We start from the raw sequence: 22,889 nt of genomic DNA, 5'->3' as shown, positions 1-22,889 counted from the left end.
GTAGCCTAATCCACTGGCATCTTTGATTTGAAAATTTTCAAAACTAGTAATCATCTGTTGATGATTTTTTTTATAACACTGTCTATTGATGATTTAAGTAAATAGTTTGTTTTTATGTCACTTATCACCACCATCGATACTCTGAAGAGGTTTAAGCTTTTGAGAGACCTAGATTGTCTCCCCTGCACAGACTTTTCAGCTAATTTGATTTATTTTGTGGTCTGAGAATAGGGGTCTGGCTGTTTCGAGTGTAGCTTTCTTATCATGCGAGTTTGATTATTATCTGTTACAATTTGATTGTGTCCTTATTATAACGGGAATGTTGGTGTTTTATTATTGACAGCAAGTGAGCGATAGTTTAGTGAACGTTTTCACTTCTCCCATGTTTGATGAGGCTAAGCTGTTCTCTACACCTGTTAGTCATTTGCTTGAGTGGGAGGTAGATGGATGGCCAGTGTCTTCATTTTCTATTGCCTTTATTTGCCATTATGTCTGCTAGTTTCTGTGACAGGTTGCTGAATTCTTATTCGTTAGAAACCTGTTTAGACAGTGTCAATTTTCCTTGGATCTGGATCCTCTGCATTTAGCAAGTAAATTAATTGTCTGTATTTAGAGAGAGATGGAGAGTAAATAAGGACTGATTGGAAAGAGAAAAAATGGCACCCTGTTGTATCGCTCCTAAATGAATGATTCATTGCTGCATAGGATCATAATCCATGTGGATGTACAAGTTAAATAACTTACTGATAAGGTTATAGGAGATGTTCAATATGTTTTCATGTGAATGTTTCTTACAATAAAGAAGCTATTTGCTCCTCGTTCAACCATTTTTCCTATTCATGCCATTTGAGGTGACATTTTTCTTCACTGAGTTCTTGTAGCAGTTTAATATATCTAGTGTGATACAACCTGGATTACAACAGCTTCAACAAAGACGTGAAGTTGCTTTAGATGATCGTAATAGAGTCTCTGCTGTTTCATCAAATGATGTTAAACCTCTCTTATCTTCTGTTGGGCAATCTTCAGTTGTTACTTCTGGTGATACTTCTGGAACTATTAAGGTACGTCCCTTAGTCTACTGTTCACATTGTCAAACTGCGTTTGAGTGTTGTGATCTGTCTTTAGCATCTGTAATCATGGCCCTGATATGTTTTGTTCCTATATTTGCAGATACATAGCACGGTCAGCACCCCATCGATACTATCTTCAACTCCTGGTTTTGTTCGCCCTTCACGTGGAGCTACATCTACCAGTATATTTCTGTTACTTTAGAATGACTCATGCTCTTTTGTATGAATATCATAGCCTGTTCGTTCTTTTGGAAGTTGTGTTTATCTGGTTTTCCTTATTTGTAGGGTTTGGTTCTGCTTTGAACATTGAAACACTTGTGGCTGCTGCTGAGAAAAGAGAAACTCCTATTGAGGTGCTCTGCCGTATTGCTTATGCCTTATGTAGAAAATTGTTGACAGTGGCTGTTCTTTTTTGTGTTTTTCGTTGGGATATATCATTCATTTGGATGCTTGAATATCCCACTAACTGATTATGAGGATTGTTGCTGGTTTCACGTTTTTCTTCGTGCTGTTTGCTTAGTTTTTTAAAGAACTGCAAGTTTGGGATTATTTGTTCATTCATTGATTCTGAATTCTGTTTTCAGGCTCCAGGATCAGAGGTTCAGGACAAAATATCATTCATAATCAACAATATTTCTGCTGCTAATGTTGAAGCCAAAGCAAAAGAATTTACTGAAGTTTTGAAAGAGCAGTACTATCCCTGGTTTGCCCAATACATGGTTATGAAAAGGTCAGCATACTTCAGAAATACACATTATGCAATTTCTAACTCCTTTTTATGGAAAAATTTCTTGCATATACCCTTGCATGAGATGCTCAATATCCATGAAAAGTGCAATGATTGATTATAATGAGGTAACAAAATTGAGGATCCCTTGCACCAGTATAATTGAGTAAATAGATAAAATACAGTTTCAGCCTGGGAATGCAAAATGATTTGGTGTATTAGCTGATAATACAGTAGGTTTAATGGTGTTTAATTTAAAGATTGTGAGTGTGCAATATCTGAAGTTACTTTTTCTTTCCACTTCGTGTTGTAATTCATGAAGATATAACTGAATATAAAGCCAAATGGGAGGAGAGAGAATTAGATGAAATTCAGATGTAGTTGTTTATGGTGAATGGAATATGGAGGTTTCTGTTGATTTCATGCTTGCAGTGGACGCCCTTTTTGGGTATCTATAATCATTTGTGTGCATTATATAGATACCATATTTGGCTTGTATTTGCACTTGTAATATGTTTGCTTATATCATTTTACACTAACATCTTGACAGAGCAAGCATTGAGCCCAATTTCCATGACTTATACCTGAAATTCCTTGACAAAATCAATTCAAAGGCTTTGAATAAAGAAATTGTCCAAGCAACTTACGAGAATTGCAAGGTTTAAGCTATTATTGCTTTTTCAGCTTGAAAGTAATGATTTATTGAAATTGAAAATTTAAACCAATAATGGGCATTTATGTCCTCTTCAGGTTCTGTTAGGATCTGAACTTATAAAGTCAAGTTCAGAAGAACGCTCTTTGCTGAAAAATCTGGGTAGCTGGCTAGGAAAGCTAACAATTGGAAGGAATCATGTTTTAAGGGCCCGTGAAATAGACCCGAAGTCTTTGATTATAGAGGTAATATCTATATCATGTAATTACCGACGCCTGATGGAACTTAAGTTGACCATTTGCTTTTTCGTTTTGGCATTATTTTGTGGATGTAATTACCTGTGGTTCTATCTCTCCCTCCACACTGATTTTCAAATTTTGTAGGCTTATGAGAAGGGACTGATGATTGCAGTAATTCCATTTACTTCAAAGGTATATTTTATAGTTGTTGGTAATACGAACTACGTAATGACAGATGGATTTAATCCATTGTTATTTTATTCTGTTTTTTGAAAAATCCGGTTATTTTATTTTAATTGGATTTCATAGATCCTGGAGCCATGCCAAAGCAGTCTTGCATATCAACCTCCTAATCCTTGGACCATGGGAATTCTGGGATTGCTTGCTGAGATATATTCAATGCCAAACTTAAAAATGAACCTCAAGTTTGACATTGAGGTAGATATGTGTTCCTTTAATCGTCACAGTAGTGTTTATTAGTTTAAATTTCTGTCACTTACGTTCTCAAATTGTTGTGGTGTCCAGGTTTTATTAAAAAATCTTGGTGTAGATATGAAAGATATCACACCAACTTCACTCCTGAAGGATCGTAAAAGAGAAGTTGATGGAAATCCTGATTTCTCCAATAAAGATGTGGGAGCATCACAAGCACAAATAATGACTGATCTTAAAACAGGCCTTGTAGCCCCAGTAAATCAAGTTGAACTGCCACTTGAAGTCACCAACCCATCTAATGCTGGGGGACATACCCATTTGTTGTCACAGGTTTGTTCTTTTATGTGTTGTTTGGCATGCAACAATGTGTTCTTTAGAAAGGAAATGAGTTCTGATAACGTAAGTAGGGAACAAGCTGAGAAGATAACTCGGTTAAGAAAATATAATCAAGAATCTCACAAAATATTATTCTCAATAGCCGAAGGAGAATCTCCAGGGTTGCAAATGATAATCTAGTCTGTGTATTCAGACTTCCATATCCTATGACTATTTACAAGGAAAATAAGGAAGTAATAGATCTGGAACTCAGCTAAAAAATACTCCCTCGAGACTGCAATATAAGTCATAGTTAACTCATTCATAGGTTACGAATAATGTTAGTTGAAATTTTAAATTCTTAAAAATGTTCATCCATTTATCCCTTCATTAAATAGTGAATACCTTATATAAGAGCCTTAATAATAGTAATTAAAATTTCAATGCATGAGTTTTTTTTTTTTTTCAAAAAGTAATAAATAAAGGAGGGGTATAATTAAAAAAAAAACAAATATAGAAGTTATCCAATGCCATACATTTTGGACCAGGTAAGGTTTCTAATAGATGCCTTATCTTGTGGTTTGGAGGGTGTAGGGAACAACCTAACAAATTAGAACGTTAGCCCTCAACTTAGTGGACTACTTTTTTGACTGACTTGTCCTACAATTTCTCTACAGAACAGAAAATGCAACAGAATAAATCTGAAATAAATGAAAATTATTCAAATATTAATTGTGCTTCTGACGTGTCATCCTTCTGTGATAAGTGACTAACTGCCTCTTGTTGCTATCAAGTTCCCCTTTCATGTTTAGCTAACACCTTTCTGCATGCCAAACATCATTTGTGTTTGGAAGTACAACAGTTTTTTTAACGGTTTTTTTGTAATTTGAGTACTTGTTTATTGCTTTTATATTTGTTTTCAATGGAATAGTATGCTGCGCCTCTTCATCTCTCTACTGGGTCATTAATGGAAGAAGAGAAGGTAGCAGCTTTGGGCTTGTCTGATCAACTTCCTGTTGCTCAAGGACTCTCTTCATCCTCGATGCCTTTCTCTATAAGCCAGGTTTGGAACCATTGAACTAGGACCTATTTCCCTTCTATTGGACCATGTATAACTTAAGGGCATGCTAAGTTTATGCACAAATGATTTGGCTGCTTCTTGTGTTTGTAGGTTCCGTCAGCAATACCTAATATTGGGACCCATGTTATTATCAATCAGAAGCTCAGTGGTTTGGGTTTGCAAATGCATTTTCAGAGGTTAGGCATTCTCACTAAAATTGTTTACTTCTGTTGTGAATCTCACAAGATCTGACCTTCTCTGTGTGTCTTTATATATACACACACATATATACATACAACAGAGTGGTTCCAATTGCAATGGATAGAGCTATCAAGGAAATTGTGTCTGGTATTGTCCAGCGTAGCGTTTCCATAGCAACACAAACAACAAAAGAGCTTGTTTTGAAGGTTGGCATCTCAGTCCAGCCTTACTGACAGACTATTGATTTTGAAATTCCACATTTTTATGTTGTGCAAGGAAGAATCCATGCTTGTATTGGCTTTAGCTACTTATTGTGTTTTACACCTTGCATATATTTTACCTGGTTTTTGTTATTTACTCCTTTCACCTGTAAATACTATTGTTTGATATGAAATATGAAGTTCATATTAACAATTGTGTTCTGAAGTTGGGAAGCTGCAAAATCTGTTGAATGTTAATTAACCATTGTCCATTTTGGAGTAAAAATGCTGGCATAAGAAGTAAGATGCAGTTATGGTCTTATCTGTCTTGAAATATGCAAAGAGATGAAAGGATGTTAGCTATTCAAGTTAATTGGATCATGGACTGGATAGAAGAAGTCAGCTTTGTTCATGAAGCACTGATGTCAGGACAACAGAATATGAAAATCTTACCTTTACCAGTGATAAAATCAGCTGAGCAATGAAGTTCTTGGCTTCAAGTTTTATTTGACTGCGACACTTTACATATATAGGACCCCCAAGGTGTCCTCACAATCTAGGTATTATCTAAATAATCTTTATCTAACAAAATATCATAATGAGCTGATAGGATAAAAGCTGAATCTAATAAAACAGTAAGCAATAAAAAACAGTAATAGGTTTAAAACTCTAGGCTACTGGGCTGTGATTTTAGGCGCTAAAGCCCTCTTCATTTGGTGTCTTCCAACAACCAGCAACAAAAGCTTAGGAACCAGCTGCAATTTTTTTTTAATTACCAGCAAAGGGTGTATATGATGAGAATAACTGATATGAGCTTTTCATGTGGCGAGTCTATCATGTGGTCAGAAGTTCCAAAATCTATTATCCATGTAGTATTTGTGCAAGTAGTTTTTGGAGCTGATAAAAAATTACCTTTTTGTGCGGAAGTAGTTGTAGACATGGTTTTCAAAGCCTGGTCATAATTGCATGGGAGATGTGACAAGGTTCGAAGAGGCTTCTTTAAGAGAGAAATCAGGGACTTACAGTAGTTTATAATGACTTGCATTTTCTAAGTTTGTAGCTGGTTCATGTGGTTGGAACTAAGTATCTTATTCATGGGGCAGTAGATAGAAAAAAACCATGTTGATCTTCTTTTAAATTGGAAGCCTTTGTCAGCAAACCTTGTTCTGACTTTTATCTTTTTTCATTTTTTTTTTTAAATCCACTCTCACAGGATTATGCCATGGAATCAGATGAGACACGTATAGTAAATGCTGCACACCTGATGGTTGCTAGTTTGGCTGGGAGTCTGGCTCATGTCACATGCAAGGTAAAGCTTGGAAATATCATTTTTTATTTGAACATTTTCTCAAAATAAAATATAAACGATTGTTCCATGATTTAATTACTTGTTACATATTGCTACTCTGGTTTCTTGCAGGAACCTCTACGTGCATCAATATCAAGTCAACTGAGGACCTCACTTCAGGGTTTAAATATTGCAAATGAAATTCTTGAACAAGCAGTACAGCTTGTTACCAATGATAATCTTGATCTTGGTTGTGCTGTAATTGAACAGGCTGCTACTGAAAAGGTTTGTTCTGTGATTGTATAGCTTGTGGTATCTTTGCTTTCAATATGTTCTTGGTTCTTTGGAGTTGACTGTAATGACTTTGTTGTGTTTTGTTTTTGTCCAATCATGTCATTGCTATATTTATTTTCCTTATTTGTGAATTTAAAGTGTTCTCTAAGAAAACAGAAGTTCTTTGATGATTTAGGTAAAATGAATGGTTCTTTGGATTTATGTCAATAGATAGCTTTGGATTTTTTTGGTTTGATGTGACTTTGCTGCTATGAAGCTAAATTAGTGTGATCTTATGGTCCAAGAAAATGCCAAATGAATGAAGGAGAAGCACCTTAAATAAGGGGATATTCAGAATTGTGCAAACATCTGGTATTTTTGAAAATCAATTTGGTTCTATGATAGAAAGGGTGATTAATGGGAAAGTATCTAAGCAAATGTAGAGATTTACACATGATTTTTCATTGATTTGGAAAAAGCTTAAGACCATATACCAAGAGAAATACTTTGGAAAACCTTAAAAAAAAAAAAAAGGAGTTCGGGTGGCTTATATTAGAGCTGTACAAGATGTGTATGAGAGGGCAACAACCAATATAAGAGCATCTAGCAGTGAGAGAAAGGACTTTCCTATGATGATTGGACTGCATCAGGGATCATCATTGAGTCCTTAGTTTTATATGTTTTGATTGTGCATATTGTAGAGGAAATCCCCAATTTCATTTTTGTGTGTGGATGAAGTAGTTCTTGTTATAGAGTCAAGAGAAGAGATTAACTACAAGCTCGGAATGATTATAATGTATTTTTATTTACAATTTGGTGCTGTATAATGCATAAACCATCAAATTGTGAAACAATAGTCAAAATAATAAAGCAAATTTCTTGTAAGTTTTATCTGCTTCAAGAAACTTTTCAAAATATTGAATCACGTGTACTTTTTTTTGTACGTGATATGAAAATTGGTATTGAGGGGCTTTGCATTTGTGATGAATTCGTAGCTGGAAATTTGTCCTGCATTGAATATTGAAGCTCTGATCATAGAAAATTGAAAAACATAGGTATGTAATTGAAATTTGTTCATGCTTAATGTGAAAATATACTGCATCCCTAAAGAAGTTTAAAGAATATATAGTGCAACATAGCTGTGCATTGTTTGGAAATGTCATACTTGATGTGTACTATTTGTTTTTGGACCATTGGTGAGAAGTATATCTTAATCAAATGTGGAAGAGAGACAGCATAGTGATTAATGGTGGACATAGATCGAGCTAATAAACCTTATTTTATTTGAGATGAAAACTTTTTTTTTTTTTTTGGTGATGCAAATGTTAACTTTGTTGTCAGATAATAAGCGTTTTATGAGTTTAATCTCTCTTCTCCTTTGGAATTTTTGGTGAATGTCTTGCTACCTTATTCTAGAAAAATTGTTTTTGTACTTTTAAATTTTTTTTTTTTTTGCAAGCTTGTATAATGGTCTGTGGGCTTTTGGTGTACTCTATTTTGCAGGCAATAAGCACCATTGATGCGGAGATAGGTCAGCAGCTTTCTTTGAGAAGGAAGCCTCGTGAGGGTATGGGTCCAACATTTTTTGATGCAAACTTGTACACACAAGGTTCTATGGGTGGTGTGCCTGAGCCACTTCGTCCAAAACCTGGTCAGTTGTCACTGTCACAGCAACGTGTTTATGAGGTATTTAACCTGCTAAATTTTGTATTCTAAATTGTTGGTGGGGTTGTTATACAAGACATGAGCAATTTTACTGAATTTCTGGTTGCATGCTATCACTATATCAGGACTTTGTTCGGCTTCCGTGGCAAAACCAGTCTACTCAGAGCTCTCATTCTATGGCTGCTGGTGTTGGTGTTCAATCTGGTAGTGCTGGACTCACTGGAACCTATGGTCCTGGATCAGGACAGGTTAATCCAGGTTACTCAGTGGGCCCGGGAAGCACAGGCTATGAAGCAGTTTCTCGATTGTCAGATGATGTTACAGAGTCTAATTTGGCTTCACAGTTTAGGTTCTTATATGCTATTTATTTTGTCAATTTCTTTCACATTCTTTTATTTAAAATTGTTTTTATGATAATTCTGCCCGTGTTCCAGTGCTCCCTCAACTCACCACAGAGCAGCTGATGGTGTTCCCCAGCATAGTGTGGAGAATGATTCTGTTTCTGCCCCATTTCCTTCAGCAGCGTCCACCCCTGAGTTGCATGACTCTTCTGATGTTGTGAAAGTAAGCAATTTATATTTTCATCCTTAATGAATGTGCTTTTTGATGTTTAGTATTTTGGCATGTAATTGTTCTTTTGATCTGTTACAAGGAATCTGGAGCATCTTCACAGCCACAAGCTTCATCAGTAGTGGAGCGCCTTGGAAGTAGTGTATCCGAGCCTTCTCTTACGACAAGGGATGCTCTTGATAAATATCAAGCTGTTGCACAAAAGGTTGCAGTTGACTGTTATTTCTATTTCCTACTGCTTATTGCACTTGACAGTTCAATTTAACTGCATAGTATTCATGTAACAGATTGATGTTTCATTTTCTTTTTTACATTTCATGCTTAATGGTTCTTTATTATATCTTTGGCTTTACAAGTTCACAGGAAATTGAACACAAATCAGGTAAATAATTATTCAGGATAGAGATAACTAATATCCAATCACCACCAATAAAATCACCAGCTATAAGCCTAATGCCAGATTTATAATTCTCAATTAAGATAGCACATGTAACTAGTAATACAAAAGTGTCTGCGTCACCTGTCTTTAATTGTTTGCAGCAATTTTACTTGCTGATATTTCTTTCTTGTGCTTTGCTGAAAAATTCACTTTCGTGCTTTGTTAATTTTTATGAAAAAAATCGTGTGCGCTTGAAATGCGTATTCAAGTTTGTAAACTTTGACCTAGTTGCTGAGCAGCTTGATGTTATTCCTACTAGTTTAAGCTTTTAAAATAGTCTATATGCAGCAAATGCTTGGCTGGGATGTTGCTTTCATGGAAAGGCCAAATTAGCTGTGGGAATGGTGATATTTCTATATATAGAATTGTTTAAGTCAGACTTGTTGGAATTGAGTTCGGTTTTTTTTTTTTTTGCCTTTCAACTTCTATTTCTCTTTTAGGGGAAGGTCTGTCCAGAAATTGCTATCTCTGAAGGGCATAATGTGTTATGCATTGTTTGTGATTTGTTTTGGGCATTATTTTCAGAATTCAAAGTTTATCCTTGATGTTTATAGACACCATTTAATTATTTTCAGTTGGAAGCTTTGATCTGTAATGATTCTGGAGAAGCTGAAATCCAGGTATATTTTTAAATTATTCAATCTCTGATGTTATGTCAATTATGAGTTGATATATTTCCATTGTGTTCTCTTTTCCCCACACTAATTAAAGCTATTCACTTAAAATTTTCTTTCCTGGATATTGTAACTTCTTTTCTTTTTTGTTTGGGTTTTGACTTTTGATTAGGGAGTCATCTCTGAGGTTCCTGAAATCATTCTGAGATGTGTTAGTCGAGATGAGGCTGCCTTAGCTGTGGCTCAAAAGGTGTGCTGTGTTTTACTGGGAGTGTTATTGTTCTTGAATTTTATTCATAGATCACTATTTCTTTTTGGTAGTTTCACTGCTTTCATAGTCCTGTAATCTGCCTTGAATGATATTTTTCATTAAGGAGATTGACTAGACATTGTTTCTAACAGGTTTTTAAAGGTTTATATGATAATGCATCAAACAACATTCACGTGGGTGCTCATCTTGCAATTCTGACTGCTATTCGTGATGTTTGCAAGCTTGCTGTGAAGGAACTTACTAGTTGGGTACGAATTTCTGTTTTAAAATTACAATTTCTTAAGTTCTGGTTACACCAAGAGGGTTTGAATTTGGACACTATCTATGCCTTCCTACTCTTACCACTTGAGCTAGTCTCTCCAGTGGCTGAATTTTGGGTATGATATACTGAACCCACAGTATAACTTAGATGTATGTTGGATTGACATTTATTCTGTTAAGCATGGTTTCCATTCTTCATGCCTAGTTTTGAAGGAAAGAAAAAACAGTTGACTTTAGGTAAATGAAGGAAGCAATGACGATCAAAGGATTCCATATATTTTTGAAATTTAATTATTGACACTATTGTTGTACTTGCGGTATATTCCATCTCTATTTTCTTGGAAATATTGCTTGGTATCTGACTTGTGTTATTTAATTATCTTTCATGCCGGTGATTATTTCAGCATCTTATATTTATCCATACCACAAAACTGGCTTTCCTCTTCTCTGTTATTTTTCTTTCTTTTAGCAGACACTTAATAGAAGAGATGAGTCTTTTTTGTTTTATTTTTGTGACAGTTTTGAAAATCTGTTGTTTTTGCTTTTTTCCACCGTAATCTGTTATTGTGTAATTTGTTGCAGGTAATTTATTCAGAAGAAGAAAGGAAATTTAACAAAGATATTACCCTTGGTCTTATTCGTAGTGAATTGCTAAACCTTGCTGAATACAACGTTCATATGGCAAAACTAGTTGATGGGGGCCGGAACAGTATGTTGACTGACTGCATCTTTTTATCTTCAATGTTTTATTTAATGCAACTGATGGACCCGAGATGTGCAGAGGCTGCAATGGAGTTTTCCATTTCTCTTCTTCAAACCTTGGTCATTGAGGAACCCAAAGTTATCTCAGAATTTCACAATCTTGTTGACTGTTTGGCAAAGGTTTGTATTTGTTTTTGTGTCAGTTTCTAGATTGCTCGGTGTCTGAGGTCTCGACCATTTCATATTTTGCAGCTTTCTATAAAGCCTGGATCACCTGAATCGTTACAGCAGCTGGTAGAGACGATCAGGAATCCAGCTGCTCATGCTGCTTCATTATCTGCCATTGGTACTGGAAAAGAAGATAAGAATAAACAATCAAGGGACAAAAAGGTTTTAGAAAACACTTAATTCAACATTGACTGTTGCCTTTTTGATAAGAAATTATTTTGCTTGACTGTCCTGAGCCTTTTCTCCATGTTATTCCCATGTGAAAAACAGAGTCCTGGTCCACTTGCTGGCAGGGAGGAATTTAACAGTGTTGAATCTGTTGAACCAGATCCTTCTGGATTACGTGAGTTCAGTGAGCAGGTATGATGTCATATGAATTGCCAGATTCTTTCATATGTTGTTGCTTGTCTATACAGCTTAGATCAGGTGCTTGTTTGGGTAAACATTTTATGGTACTAAAAAGGGCATGCATTTTTCCTCAAGAGCTTTTAGATAAGCTAAAACTATCCTTTGAAAAAGCAGCTAATTTCTTTGTTTTTTTTTATTGGGATTTGTCAAAAGTTGAAATGTTGAGAAAAATCTTTTTTGAATTTATCTGAAAGTTGCAATATTTGACTTTATTTGGAAAAAAGTCCCCCCCTTTTTTTTTTGAATTGGAAGGATGCTAAACTAGTCCTGTACGGGATTGAACCCACTACCTCCTCCCCAATACAAGGGGATCACTTTGCCACTAGGGCAATGCACCAAGGGCAAGGAAAAAATATCCTTTAGCTGGTATGAAATTACTTAAAAGTTAAAATAGATCTCTTGTTATTGCTTTTGTTGATAACTTTTATAACCGCCTTAACCTATGTTGTTTATTTAGTTTGGGCTCCCTGAAGTTCAACTGTCTGAAACTTTTATCCCTCTGGCTGGTTGGAGTGATTTAGAAAGGAGGGTAGGGATTTTGTTACCCTCCCCTTGTTTGGTTCAAAAAAATTGAGGGGAAGAGGGGAAATTTTAATCAATTTTTCCTCCCCTCCCCTCCTACCCTTCCCCTCCAAAAGTGGGGGAATTTGGTGGGGAGGGTACAAATATATTTTAGTTTGACTAAAATTACCTTGTAAATTTATGCTATTCCAACTGAATTTTCATCAAACGGCTATAATTTTACATTCCCATGGTGTGATTACATATATAGACGGAATAGAAGAAATTAAATCTCTAGACAAATCACTTAAATCCCTCCTATGATCTTGGAACCTTAAAAACAAATAATAAAAGAAGATAATTAGATCTGATCTTATATAAGTATACTCAGATCTGATCTGATAAAGGAAGATTAGGCTTTGTGAGTGGCGGCTGGCCCACTTTCAACACCCCCCTCAAGCTGGTCAATAGACATATTAATCAATGCGAACATGCTTCTGAACCCTTCAAACTTTTATTGAGTTAGAGACTTTGTCATAACATTGCAATCTGACTTCGTGAAGCTGTGTATGACAAATCAATCACCTTAGCTGCTACCTTTTCTCTTTGATAAAATGTCCATCAATCTCCACATTCTTCATGCATCCATGCTGAATTGGGTTCTTTGCAATTTTTACAGCTGACATGTTAGCAAACCATACTTTAATGGGATAACTAGTATCAATTTTCAACTCCTTTAAGGTTCAATAATCCACATTCCTTCACATATTCCTAGCGACAAAGTCTGATATAATTCTGCTGAACTTCTTAACACAATTGGTTGTTTCTTGCTCTCCCAAGTCATTAAATTACCCCACACATATGTTCATTATCAAGTAGTTGATCGTCTATCCTCTTTGAGCCTCCCCAATCTGCATCAGTGAATAATTCAATATTTCTAATATCATTCTTTGCAAAAAAAAAAAAAACTGACCTTGCGTTGATGTCCTTTTCAGATATTTGAGAATTCTATAGACTACTGTCTTGTGTTCCTTTTAAGGACTGCTAGGGAATTGATTCACAACACTCATAGGAAAACATATGTTAGGTCTCGTGTGAGGTAAATAAATTAGCTTCTCCATTAGCTTTTGATACCTTTCTCAATTTACAGCCATGCCATCTAGTTTAATAGTCATCTTTTGATTGAGCTCATTTACTATCACCAACCTTGCCCATAAAACCATCTATAAAGAAAACAGCAAAAATTCCCACTAAATTGCCTTGCTCTTTTACTATCACCAACCTCACAATGGAGATCGTCTTTGCCAAGGCTACCACTAAATTAAGTCTTTTTATTGTTACGTCATTCTAAACTATGCAGTGATATAATGCATTTTACATTTTCTGTAAGAAACTCTACATTTGAGTCTTTGATTCTTTTTGTGAGTACGTGATACCATTTCAACATTTTTTATGAAGAATGAAAGGCTAAGTTAAAAAATAAAAATTAATTGCAATATAATTATTTTATTTCTTAAAAAATGAAAATAAAAACCAATTACAATAGTAAGGGTGTTATAATCTAGGTGTTGTTATTTTCCCTCCCCTCCCCTTCTAAACCAAACAAGATAACATTCAAATCCCTCCCCTCCCCTCTTGTACCAGCATTTTAATGTATCTGCTAAAGCTTTAACTGGTTGCATGACATTAACGGTTTAATCCTAGGATAAGCTTCAGGGAATAGATGGTAGACAAGATGTTGAAGTGTGATAATGTGCTTTTTGCTGTGAAGTAGACTCCAATAACGTGTATTAGTCACATCTCACTTTGAATAGTTGATAGACTAATCAGTTTTTTTGTAATTAATTTTTCATTGTTGAACTTTATAATTTTTCATTGTAATTAATTAGTTTTATCGTACTGCTATCAGACTGGCAATGTTATATAGTAGTGAATGCTAGGCTCTAAGGGGACAGCAAGAGCATAAAGTTGGAGTAGCAGAGATGAGAATGTTACGATGGATGTGCGGACATACACATAAAGATAAAATTCAAAATGAGCATGTACATGAAAAAGTGAGGGTGGCACCTATTGAGAAAAAAATGATAGAAAATCAGTTGAGATGGTTTGGGCATGTATAAAGAAGACCAAGGGAGGTACCAGTGAGAAGAGTGGAATATATAACTTTGAGTTCGATTGAGAGGGGTAAAGGAAAGCTTAAGAGAACTCTTTTAGAAGTTGTTGAACGCGATCTCTTAATTAATAATATTCTTAAAAGCTTGATAAATGATAGAGCACAATGGCGTCTTGCAATCCATGTAGCCGACCCCACCTAATAGGATAAAGGCTTGTTGTTGTTTGTTGTTTGTTGTTGAACTTTATAATAAACAGAAATATGAACATCAATTATTTCTTTAATTATGATGCGTTATCTGTACATTGTTTTATGTGTGTAGCGGTATTATGGGACTTAAATGTGTCAAAATTTTTGCTTTTGAGCGGGGTTGTTGAGAAACTTATCTGAGTAGAGTTTATTGTTTAGGAGTCTTAATTAGGTAGTTAGCATCTATTTTCAAATTTCACATTGTTATATAGAACAATAGGAGGAGGTGCTTCAAGGCATCTTAGAGTTTCTGTTCTGTGTAAGCCTCATCAGATCCTATTCTTATCCTAAAGTTTACAGTTCATCCTAATATGAATATAACTTGTTGAATTGTATATTGGCTTGGAATCATAATTGAAATGAAGCATATTATTTTTGTCGATGGTGAACTCATCCTGTGGGCAGCACCAAACTGTGATTGGACAATTTGGGATTTTAGAATATTTGTAGATGCTTTAACAATAATTTCACAGTGCTGACTTGCTGTCAAATTCATTGTAGGTATCCAGGTTGTTTGCAGAATGGTACAGGATATGTGACCTTCCTGGTGCCAATGATGCAGCTGCTGCCCATTTCATCGTACAATTACATCAGAATGGTCTACTCAAGGGAGATGATATAACTGATCGCTTTTTCAGGCTTTTGATGGTTGCACCTCATTCATGCATTCTATATCCCTCCCAAATGAGGATTATAACTAAACTCTTTCTTTTTCCCCTCTCAGGAACTAGCTGTTGCATATTGCCTATCTCCTCAACAAATGCACACAATGTCATTTCTTGCAATTGATATTTTTGCCAAGCTTGTCTATACAATATTAAAGGTGAGAATTGTGTCCCTTTTTCTTTTCTTGTTAAAAGATTACAATAAACTATTGAGTAATTTGACTGTGTATGAAGCAGGGCTCAAGCAAAGCCCTTCTTTCCAAGGTATGTAAATTAAAAATTTGCATCTAATCCAGCCTCCTTGAGAATTCATTTTAAAAGGTTGTTTATTAATTTTCCATGATCTGTTGCAGATTTTGGCAGTTACTGTCAGATTCATTCGAAAAGATGCGGAGGAAAAGAAGGCATCTTTCAATCCGAGGCCATTTTTCAGATTGTTCATTAATTGGCTTCATGACCTGGGTTCACTTGAGCCTGTTACTGATGGTGCAAACCTTCAGGTAGTTTGTCAGTTTTTTCCTAGTAGATTTCTTTATTACTTTTGGCACAATCTATGTATCAAATAGGAACATCATATGACATGTTTATCACATGAATATAAACCATTTATATTTTAGATAATTATGTAAAAGAAGTGCATTCATTTATCCAAACTTTTTGTCAAGAATCACGATGCTTCTTTGCTCACGATTTCACAGAAGTTACTTCAAGTGAAAATGACAAATGAACTTTAGAAGTAAATTGTGTTGGGCCAATATATGTTTTGCTAAATTGTGACACTAGTAAATTGTCTCCTATGAATCATGAAACCTCTTATTTCTAAATATTTTGAAATAATGGCATTGATGGCAATAAGTAGAATGATCATTAAAATTAAAATTTGGATGGTGGGGGATGAATGCATAAGATAAATAAGTAATCTTACAGAAAGTAAGTTATGGATTTTTTTCTTCCTTTCTGTGTTATATGATGTTAGCTGCTTTCTCAGTGTATTTGAAGCACTCATTCTGTCATTTTATTGGCAAAGGATTTCATAGAAAGCTTTTGTGGGGCAATCTTGGTGGCTTGGATTGTACCCTTATCTAGACGTTTTAATTAGCTGGGCAAAATGTCAGTTTGTAGCTTTTATCTTCTAAGCCATACTAACATTATTTTCAAGACAATCATACATGCTTGACTAATGTTGTTTTGTATGCTACAGATTTTGACTGCTTTTGCCAATGCATTTCATGCTTTGCAGCCCCTCAACGTTCCAGGATTCAGGTTTGACTTAGAATATATTAATTACCCATTGATTGTTGAACTTTTTTGTCTCAGAAGAGTTTGTGATGGAATATTATTTGCTTGTGTGTATACATTTGTTTCTGCATTATGCTTTTATGTTCTGATTTTCTCATTGAGTTGTCATTTACAATGTTTACTCTTTCTGTATCAATGATTAGTCAGTCAGTAATTATTTGCCTGAGTGTTGTCTGTGTTGGTTCTTTCGTTCACAAAATCATGCATTTGTGCTTGATGTTATTGTTTTGAGTTCCTCATCTTTTAGGGTCTGGTTCATGGTTGATGGCTTATATTTAACCACTAATTTGTCGATGAATGTGGAAATTATGCCTTTATATCCTGGGCAATGATGTGAAATGGCTGTTTTACTAGGATGGCCATCATTTAAGTTTGTCATGAAATGGAAATGTGTGGAGAGGTAGGGCTTATGGTCCCTCATGTGTTGGCATTTGAATGGACTGGCATTCTTTGATCAGTGCATGGTGGTGGTTCTGGAGCTCTGGCTTTCTGGATTGGGCCAGAAGATGAAATCCATAGAGGTTCCTGATGTATTTGGCTGATTTAAAGCCAAATGATGATGACTTAGGGATTGTTAATGAGGAACAAAACTCCATATTCCGTACAAAACACAGGTGATTGGAGGCCTCTGAATATGACTGAGAAACACAGAAGTTGGATGATCTTTCATGTTTCTCTGATGCCATGTGAAAAGATCACTAAAAAGACTCAAATATTCTATTGAATGAAGTTCTAATTCCTTCACAATTGAGGAGACTCATTATAAGCCTTAAGACTCTGGAATTTATGTTAGCATCCCTAGAGCTGACGAGAATATATACCAAAGTGTCCCTGGGTGTCGACTTATAATGAATAGACCCACAAATAGGAAAAATGCTCAGTATTTCCCAGTAACCATAGGTGGCATAGTTTGTTCACTGTAGAATAACATGTCTCCTTGTTTTTTAGAATGGTTAATAATTGATCATTTTGCTAATGCTGGTATGTTTGGAACAAATGCCCATTAAAGTTTTTCTTCCTCTCATTCTTGTTTTTAAGTAACAATTTATGTTATATTTTTACAACTTTTGAATCCTGTTACGTTGATATTGTGATGGTATTTTTCTGATATAATTCTTTTTAAACATTTCTACAGCTTTGTATGGCTTGAGTTGATAAGTCACAGAAGTTTCTTACCAAAGATGTTGACTGGTAATGGTCAGAAAGGTTGGCCTTACATTCAAAGGTTGCTTGTAGATTTGTTCCAATTCATGGAGCCTTTTCTGAGGCATGCTGAACTTGGAGTGCCGGTTTGTCGCTGTATCCTTGTCCTATTCCTTTGTTCTCTATATGGTGAAGGTGTGATGGTGATATTTATTTGTATGTATTTTCTGTCTCTCTTTCTTTTGTGTTCATCAGGTTCATTTTCTCTATAAAGGCACGCTCAGAGTGCTCCTAGTGCTACTTCATGACTTTCCAGAGTTCTTGTGTGATTATCATTTTACCTTCTGTGACGTTATTCCTCCTAGCTGCATACAAATGCGAAATATTATTCTAAGTGCATTTCCTCGTAGTATGAGGCTACCAGATCCATCCACACCTAATTTGAAGGTCTTTGGAATCTCATTTCGCCTACTTATTCTTCTTTGGTCACACTTTTTGTATTGGTGTGACATAGCCACCTTTTTACTTTACCTTGCAGATTGATTTGCTTCAAGAAATAACTTTATCCCCTCGAATCTTTTCGGAGGTTGATGCGGCACTTAAGGCTAAGCAGATGAAGGCTGATGTAGATGAATATCTGAAGGTAATTATCCCAGCTTGTGATTTTATATTATGATTTTTGTTTTCTTCTATTGAGATATTTATTGGATAAATACCCCTCTCCCCCCCCCCAAAAAAAATGTTGCCCCTTCTCCCCTGGGGTTTTAAAATTTCTAATTTTCTATATTCACAGATCTCCTTTCTCCAATCTAACTGTGATTAATTGATTTATCAAATATCTGCAGACAAAGCCGCAGGGTTCTCAATTTTCGTCTGAACTGAAGCAGAAGTTGCTCCTCTCACCTAATGAAGCTGCCTCTGCTGGGACCCGTTACAATGTTCCATTGATAAACTCACTTGTGTTGTATGTTGGAATGCAGGTACGTTGTTTTTAAAATTTCCTTTTGATAAACTCTTCTGTTGACTTTCAAGAGTATGTGCAATTTTAATAAAGCATCTTCAACTATTTGTTTGTTTTATTTATTAACTACTTTATAGATATAATTTGTGCTTTTTGGATTTTTTCCCCCCTTTCTCTGGTTTGATTCTTTTTGATACACTAGAAGGCTTGAACTTGTACATTGTTATACCCTGCATCATCCTTACCACCTAACCTAGTCCTAAGTGTCATAATCATTTTAATAAACTGATGTGAGTAATTTATAAAATGAAAACGAAGTTGATTTTTGCAGCTTGATGTATTTATTCACAAAGTTGATTTTTGCAATGGTGGGGCTGTGATCTTTGACCTTTTTATAAGCTAGTGAAGGAAAAGATGGGATATTTGAAATTAGTGAAAGTAACAGGGTAAACATGGAGAATTTTCCCCTTAAAAATACGTAGAAACGTCTAAAAGGTTTTAAAATAGCAATGTTTTGATTCTCTAATGTAAATCAGTTGTGGCTTTGAGGAAGCTGTAGTTCTGGTGATTTCATGCCTCAAGTGAATTCTTATTTCTTTCTGGGCTATTATCTTTCAGGCCATCCAACAATTGCAGGGACGAACTCCCCATGCACAATCAGCTGCTGGGGCGTTTCCTCTGTCTGTATTTTCTGTCGATGCTGCATTGGAAATTTTCAAGGCTCTAATTGCGGACTTGGACACTGAGGGGCGCTACCTTTTCCTAAATGCTATTGCCAACCAACTACGTTACCCAAATACTCACACGCACTACTTTTCTTTTATCCTTCTGTACTTGTTTGCTGAATCAAACCAGGTAAATATATACTTCTCTCACGTTCCTTTTGACAAAATTCTCATGGTTGGTATTGGTGCTGTCGTCAGTTGTCATATTTGAAGTCTGGGACCTTCATTTGGCTAGTGATTCAGATGGTTGTGGAACGACAATCTCTTAGGACTTCCTTTTTTTGTAAAATAATAACAATAACGATGATGATGAGAATAAATAAATAAATATACTTGTTCCAGTTTAGTTCATCTAACTGCCTTAGGGTAGTGGCCAAACTACATTTTTGCCCCCTTGATACACAGAAGAGTTCCGTCAACTTGTGAAATTCTTGTGAAATGTTTTGCCCAAATCTAGTTGCTTAGTTTCCAACTTTTGGTTTTCGGTTTCTTTTCTTGCCCTTGAAAGACTGTTGTTTTAGCTAATCATGCTTGAGAAATATGTTGATATGGTAAATGATCTGACCTAGATGTTCTAATGAAAGCAATGCTTATTTTATTTAACTGAATATTTCATGTTTTGACATGGCAGGAAATTATTCAAGAACAAATTACTAGAGTCTTGTTAGAACGCCTTATTGTTAATCGACCTCATCCATGGGGCCTGCTCATCACCTTCATTGAGCTGATCAAGGTTTTCTTTCCTTCTTTCTGTAATTTTTTGTATACTCCTTCCATTGTGATGGCTTCCATTATAATGGTTTCAAAATTTCTAACTTGCACTTCGTGTCATTTCCAGAACCCTAGATATAACTTCTGGAATCGATCCTTCATAAGATGTGCCCCGGAAATCGAAAAACTTTTCGAATCGGTTTCTAGGTCTTGCGGTGGTCCGAAACCAGTGGATGATGGTATTGTCTCAGGCTGGGTTTCTGACAGTTCACATTGAGTTTCTCCTTCTTGTAGATTTTTGTATTTTTTCGACCAACCTTAAGTTAATAAATATTTCATCTTAAGCTTTGCTCTTTCTTACTCTGATTTATCCTTGTGGATCCTTTTGTACCCTTGTTAGAATGTTCTCTGGAATTTTCTGGTAAACATTAACGAGACAGATTTATATTTATAATAGCTGATGATTATTTTTGCCTCGGCGTTGTTTTTTTTTTTAATACTAAAAAAATAAATGACATGATGAGGACCCGGAGATTGAATGAGAGGGGCATTCCGTACAATGCAAATTTAATTTTGAAATTCCTCCTATGGGCCAGTAGTTTGTGCCATGAAATTTTTTATAAATAGGAGATTTAATATTTTATAAAATCTTTTCAAGTTATTTATGTATTGATCTTGTTTCAAATATGAAATTATTGTTACAATTTTAAATGAAAATGTATAAATTAATTTAAATATTTTAAAATGATTAACTATTTTTAACCAAAAGAAAAATAAAATGGTAAGCTATTATTGAAAATGTAACAATTTAATATATGCTTTGATCCCAAATTTAGGATCTGGTTGAGTTTATTTTAGTTCTAAATGTAAGATATCAATTTATATTATCTTTATAATTTATTATTGTTGCTATTTCTAAATTATCCCTATTAATTACGCACTTTGATCAATAGGGATATTTTTCAATGTAAAGGATCATGATGTATTTTAGGAAAACACATCTTCAAAAGTTACTAATTTATCTAATTTTTTTCAATCTACATGCAGTGAACAACTTAATTTAGGATGGGGTAGGGTGAAAAAGAAGCTTTAGCTACTTGTCTTTCCTTTTAAAGCACTATTTATTCTTGAGTATGATGTATGTTTTTGAACTACATATACAATAATATACTCATAATTTATAGACACTTGGACTAGAACAAGAATGCTATTGTGAACTTGAATTCCTTTGGTATGAAAAATGGGCTTGGGATTGTGGAATGTAACGTCATGCTGTTAGACGTTACCAAACCCACGTGTACACAAAAATTTGGTAATTAGAAATCCTAGAGCTTTTGCTACTATTTCAAATAAATGATAAGATAAAACGATTTACTATTATTATTATAAAGTAGGAATCTCAATAATTATTTTTAAATAGAGTTTATATACTCAAATATATGCAATTACGCATGATGGAAGCATTTGAATTGTATGGCTACGACAATTGAGAGCGTAAGGTCAAAGCTATAAACTCCGACAAATTGAGCCATGCATCATGACATGTGCTACATACACCACAGCATGTGACATAGAGCCACTTGCGTTGGCTTTATGTCATGTACACTATGCGCTATGACGTACATTAGAATTTGCTGTTAGTACTGCAGTTTTAATATGAACTTCAGATGTGCATCATTTATGCATTTGATGTTCAATTAAAGTGATTCAAGTATGTACATAAAACTCATTTCTGTAATATCCTTACCTATAACACATTATTAACTCCACAATCGAGGTAATCAATGAATTAAGCCTTTAAGGATTATCAAGTTTCCATAATTCATAAAATAGAACCAAGTTTCCAAATTTCAATTGGGAGAAACTAAAACAATTGGGAAACAATTTTAAATCATTTATAATGGGATCCCCAAGCTTTCAACATATAAATCTCTCCCATACACCCTCATGTTGTTCAAATCAGAGTTTTCAAAGTATTCCGAAAGCTTAAAAATCATATGGGATCCAAAACATTGAGTTTCAAACCCAAAATAGTGAAATTGTGGAGAAAAACGTGACATGCATTGCAGTTAAGAGACAATGCGGCGCGGCTCAATCGTCTTTGTGTCATGTGTCGCGGCTCATTACATAAATATGACAATAGTTAGCTGTTAATTTGATAGCAAAGGGAGCAAACTTCAAATGTGTCCCAAATCTCTATCCGACATCTAATTGAGGTGGTTTCAGTGTCTACATAGAGCTTTGTCCTAACTCTTGCTAATGACACTTTATACTCAAATTCATTTTCTATAAAGAGTTGGACACCAAAACCTATTTTATCACTTTTTCACATAAAACTCACAACACTAGTGTCCCAACTCAAACACAAGTGCTAAAAGGCTACACTGACTATCCGCCACATTCAATGGACTTTAGCAGACTCGTGCAATGCACCATACTCAATCAAAAACACATAAACTTGCATTTCACCACTCAACCCCAAATTTCACAAAACACAAGGGGAGGAAAACTTTGCACAAATGATTCATTTTCATTTCAAAACAGTCAAATTAGACATGTTCCTACTTGCATTAAGTATTTTGACCTTATCCAAGAGTTTACAACCAAAACTCATGATGGATGCCTAAGTCGTGTTGGCACTCAATTAAACTAAGATTGACTTAATATAGTATAGGCCAACCCTAGATCATTCTTTCCAAAAAGTAATTTAGGGGTTAATCTTTAGTTGGTTTTAGGTATTTAAAAAGTAATAAAAAAAAATCTAAAACTAGATCCTAGATTTTTACACTAAAATGCAAATGAGAAATGTAATTTCTGCCACTAAAACTATCTAAATGAATGCTAGTGCTAATGTCTAACAACTATATTCTATTATGCAATGCATGAGTCCTAAATTATGATTGG

The 22,889-nt window shown here is 35.0% G+C and overlaps 1 protein-coding gene across 3 annotated transcripts in view; it reads left to right on the top strand.

Annotated features, from left to right (window-relative positions):
- The window catches only part of LOC129291440 (uncharacterized), a 28,624-nt gene extending 8,164 nt beyond the window's left edge, over positions 1-20,460 (top strand). The window contains exons 15-51 of one of the 3 annotated variants that reach the window (XM_054928785.1): positions 885-1,061; positions 1,171-1,252; positions 1,356-1,423; positions 1,655-1,800; positions 2,348-2,456; positions 2,548-2,694; positions 2,833-2,880; positions 2,998-3,126; positions 3,214-3,453; positions 4,370-4,501; positions 4,610-4,695; positions 4,800-4,905; positions 6,113-6,208; positions 6,320-6,472; positions 7,964-8,146; positions 8,251-8,474; positions 8,560-8,689; positions 8,778-8,900; positions 9,710-9,754; positions 9,921-9,998; positions 10,151-10,267; positions 10,863-10,989; positions 11,062-11,162; positions 11,235-11,372; positions 11,481-11,570; positions 14,983-15,129; positions 15,206-15,304; positions 15,384-15,410; positions 15,500-15,646; positions 16,348-16,409; positions 17,581-17,734; positions 17,844-18,035; positions 18,127-18,231; positions 18,434-18,568; positions 19,168-19,404; positions 19,906-20,007; positions 20,113-20,460. In XM_054928785.1, coding sequence (XP_054784760.1) covers positions 885-1,061; positions 1,171-1,252; positions 1,356-1,423; positions 1,655-1,800; positions 2,348-2,456; positions 2,548-2,694; positions 2,833-2,880; positions 2,998-3,126; positions 3,214-3,453; positions 4,370-4,501; positions 4,610-4,695; positions 4,800-4,905; positions 6,113-6,208; positions 6,320-6,472; positions 7,964-8,146; positions 8,251-8,474; positions 8,560-8,689; positions 8,778-8,900; positions 9,710-9,754; positions 9,921-9,998; positions 10,151-10,267; positions 10,863-10,989; positions 11,062-11,162; positions 11,235-11,372; positions 11,481-11,570; positions 14,983-15,129; positions 15,206-15,304; positions 15,384-15,410; positions 15,500-15,646; positions 16,348-16,409; positions 17,581-17,734; positions 17,844-18,035; positions 18,127-18,231; positions 18,434-18,568; positions 19,168-19,404; positions 19,906-20,007; positions 20,113-20,262 — 4,632 coding nt within the window. In that variant the 3' untranslated portion in view covers positions 20,263-20,460. Of the gene's footprint in view, positions 1-881; positions 1,062-1,170; positions 1,253-1,355; positions 1,424-1,654; positions 1,801-2,347; positions 2,457-2,547; positions 2,695-2,832; positions 2,881-2,997; positions 3,127-3,213; positions 3,454-4,369; positions 4,502-4,609; positions 4,696-4,799; positions 4,906-6,112; positions 6,209-6,319; positions 6,473-7,963; positions 8,147-8,250; positions 8,475-8,559; positions 8,690-8,777; positions 8,901-9,709; positions 9,755-9,920; positions 9,999-10,150; positions 10,268-10,862; positions 10,990-11,061; positions 11,163-11,234; positions 11,373-11,480; positions 11,571-14,982; positions 15,130-15,205; positions 15,305-15,383; positions 15,411-15,499; positions 15,647-16,347; positions 16,410-17,580; positions 17,735-17,843; positions 18,036-18,126; positions 18,232-18,433; positions 18,569-19,167; positions 19,405-19,905; positions 20,008-20,112 lie in introns of all 3 variants that reach the window. The other 2 variants (XM_054928784.1, XM_054928786.1) reach the window with 2 other exon arrangements.
- Positions 20,461-22,889: the final 2,429 nt, after the last annotated feature.

The sequence above is a fragment of the Prosopis cineraria genome, unplaced genomic scaffold (genome assembly GCF_029017545.1).
Source record: "Prosopis cineraria cultivar Desert tree isolate PC_DT_omini unplaced genomic scaffold, ASM2901754v1 PC13, whole genome shotgun sequence".
In the NCBI taxonomy this organism is placed as follows: Eukaryota; Viridiplantae; Streptophyta; class Magnoliopsida; order Fabales; family Fabaceae; genus Prosopis; species Prosopis cineraria.
The sequence above is the reverse complement of the archived record's forward strand: the minus strand, read 5'-3'. Positions and strand labels throughout refer to the sequence as shown.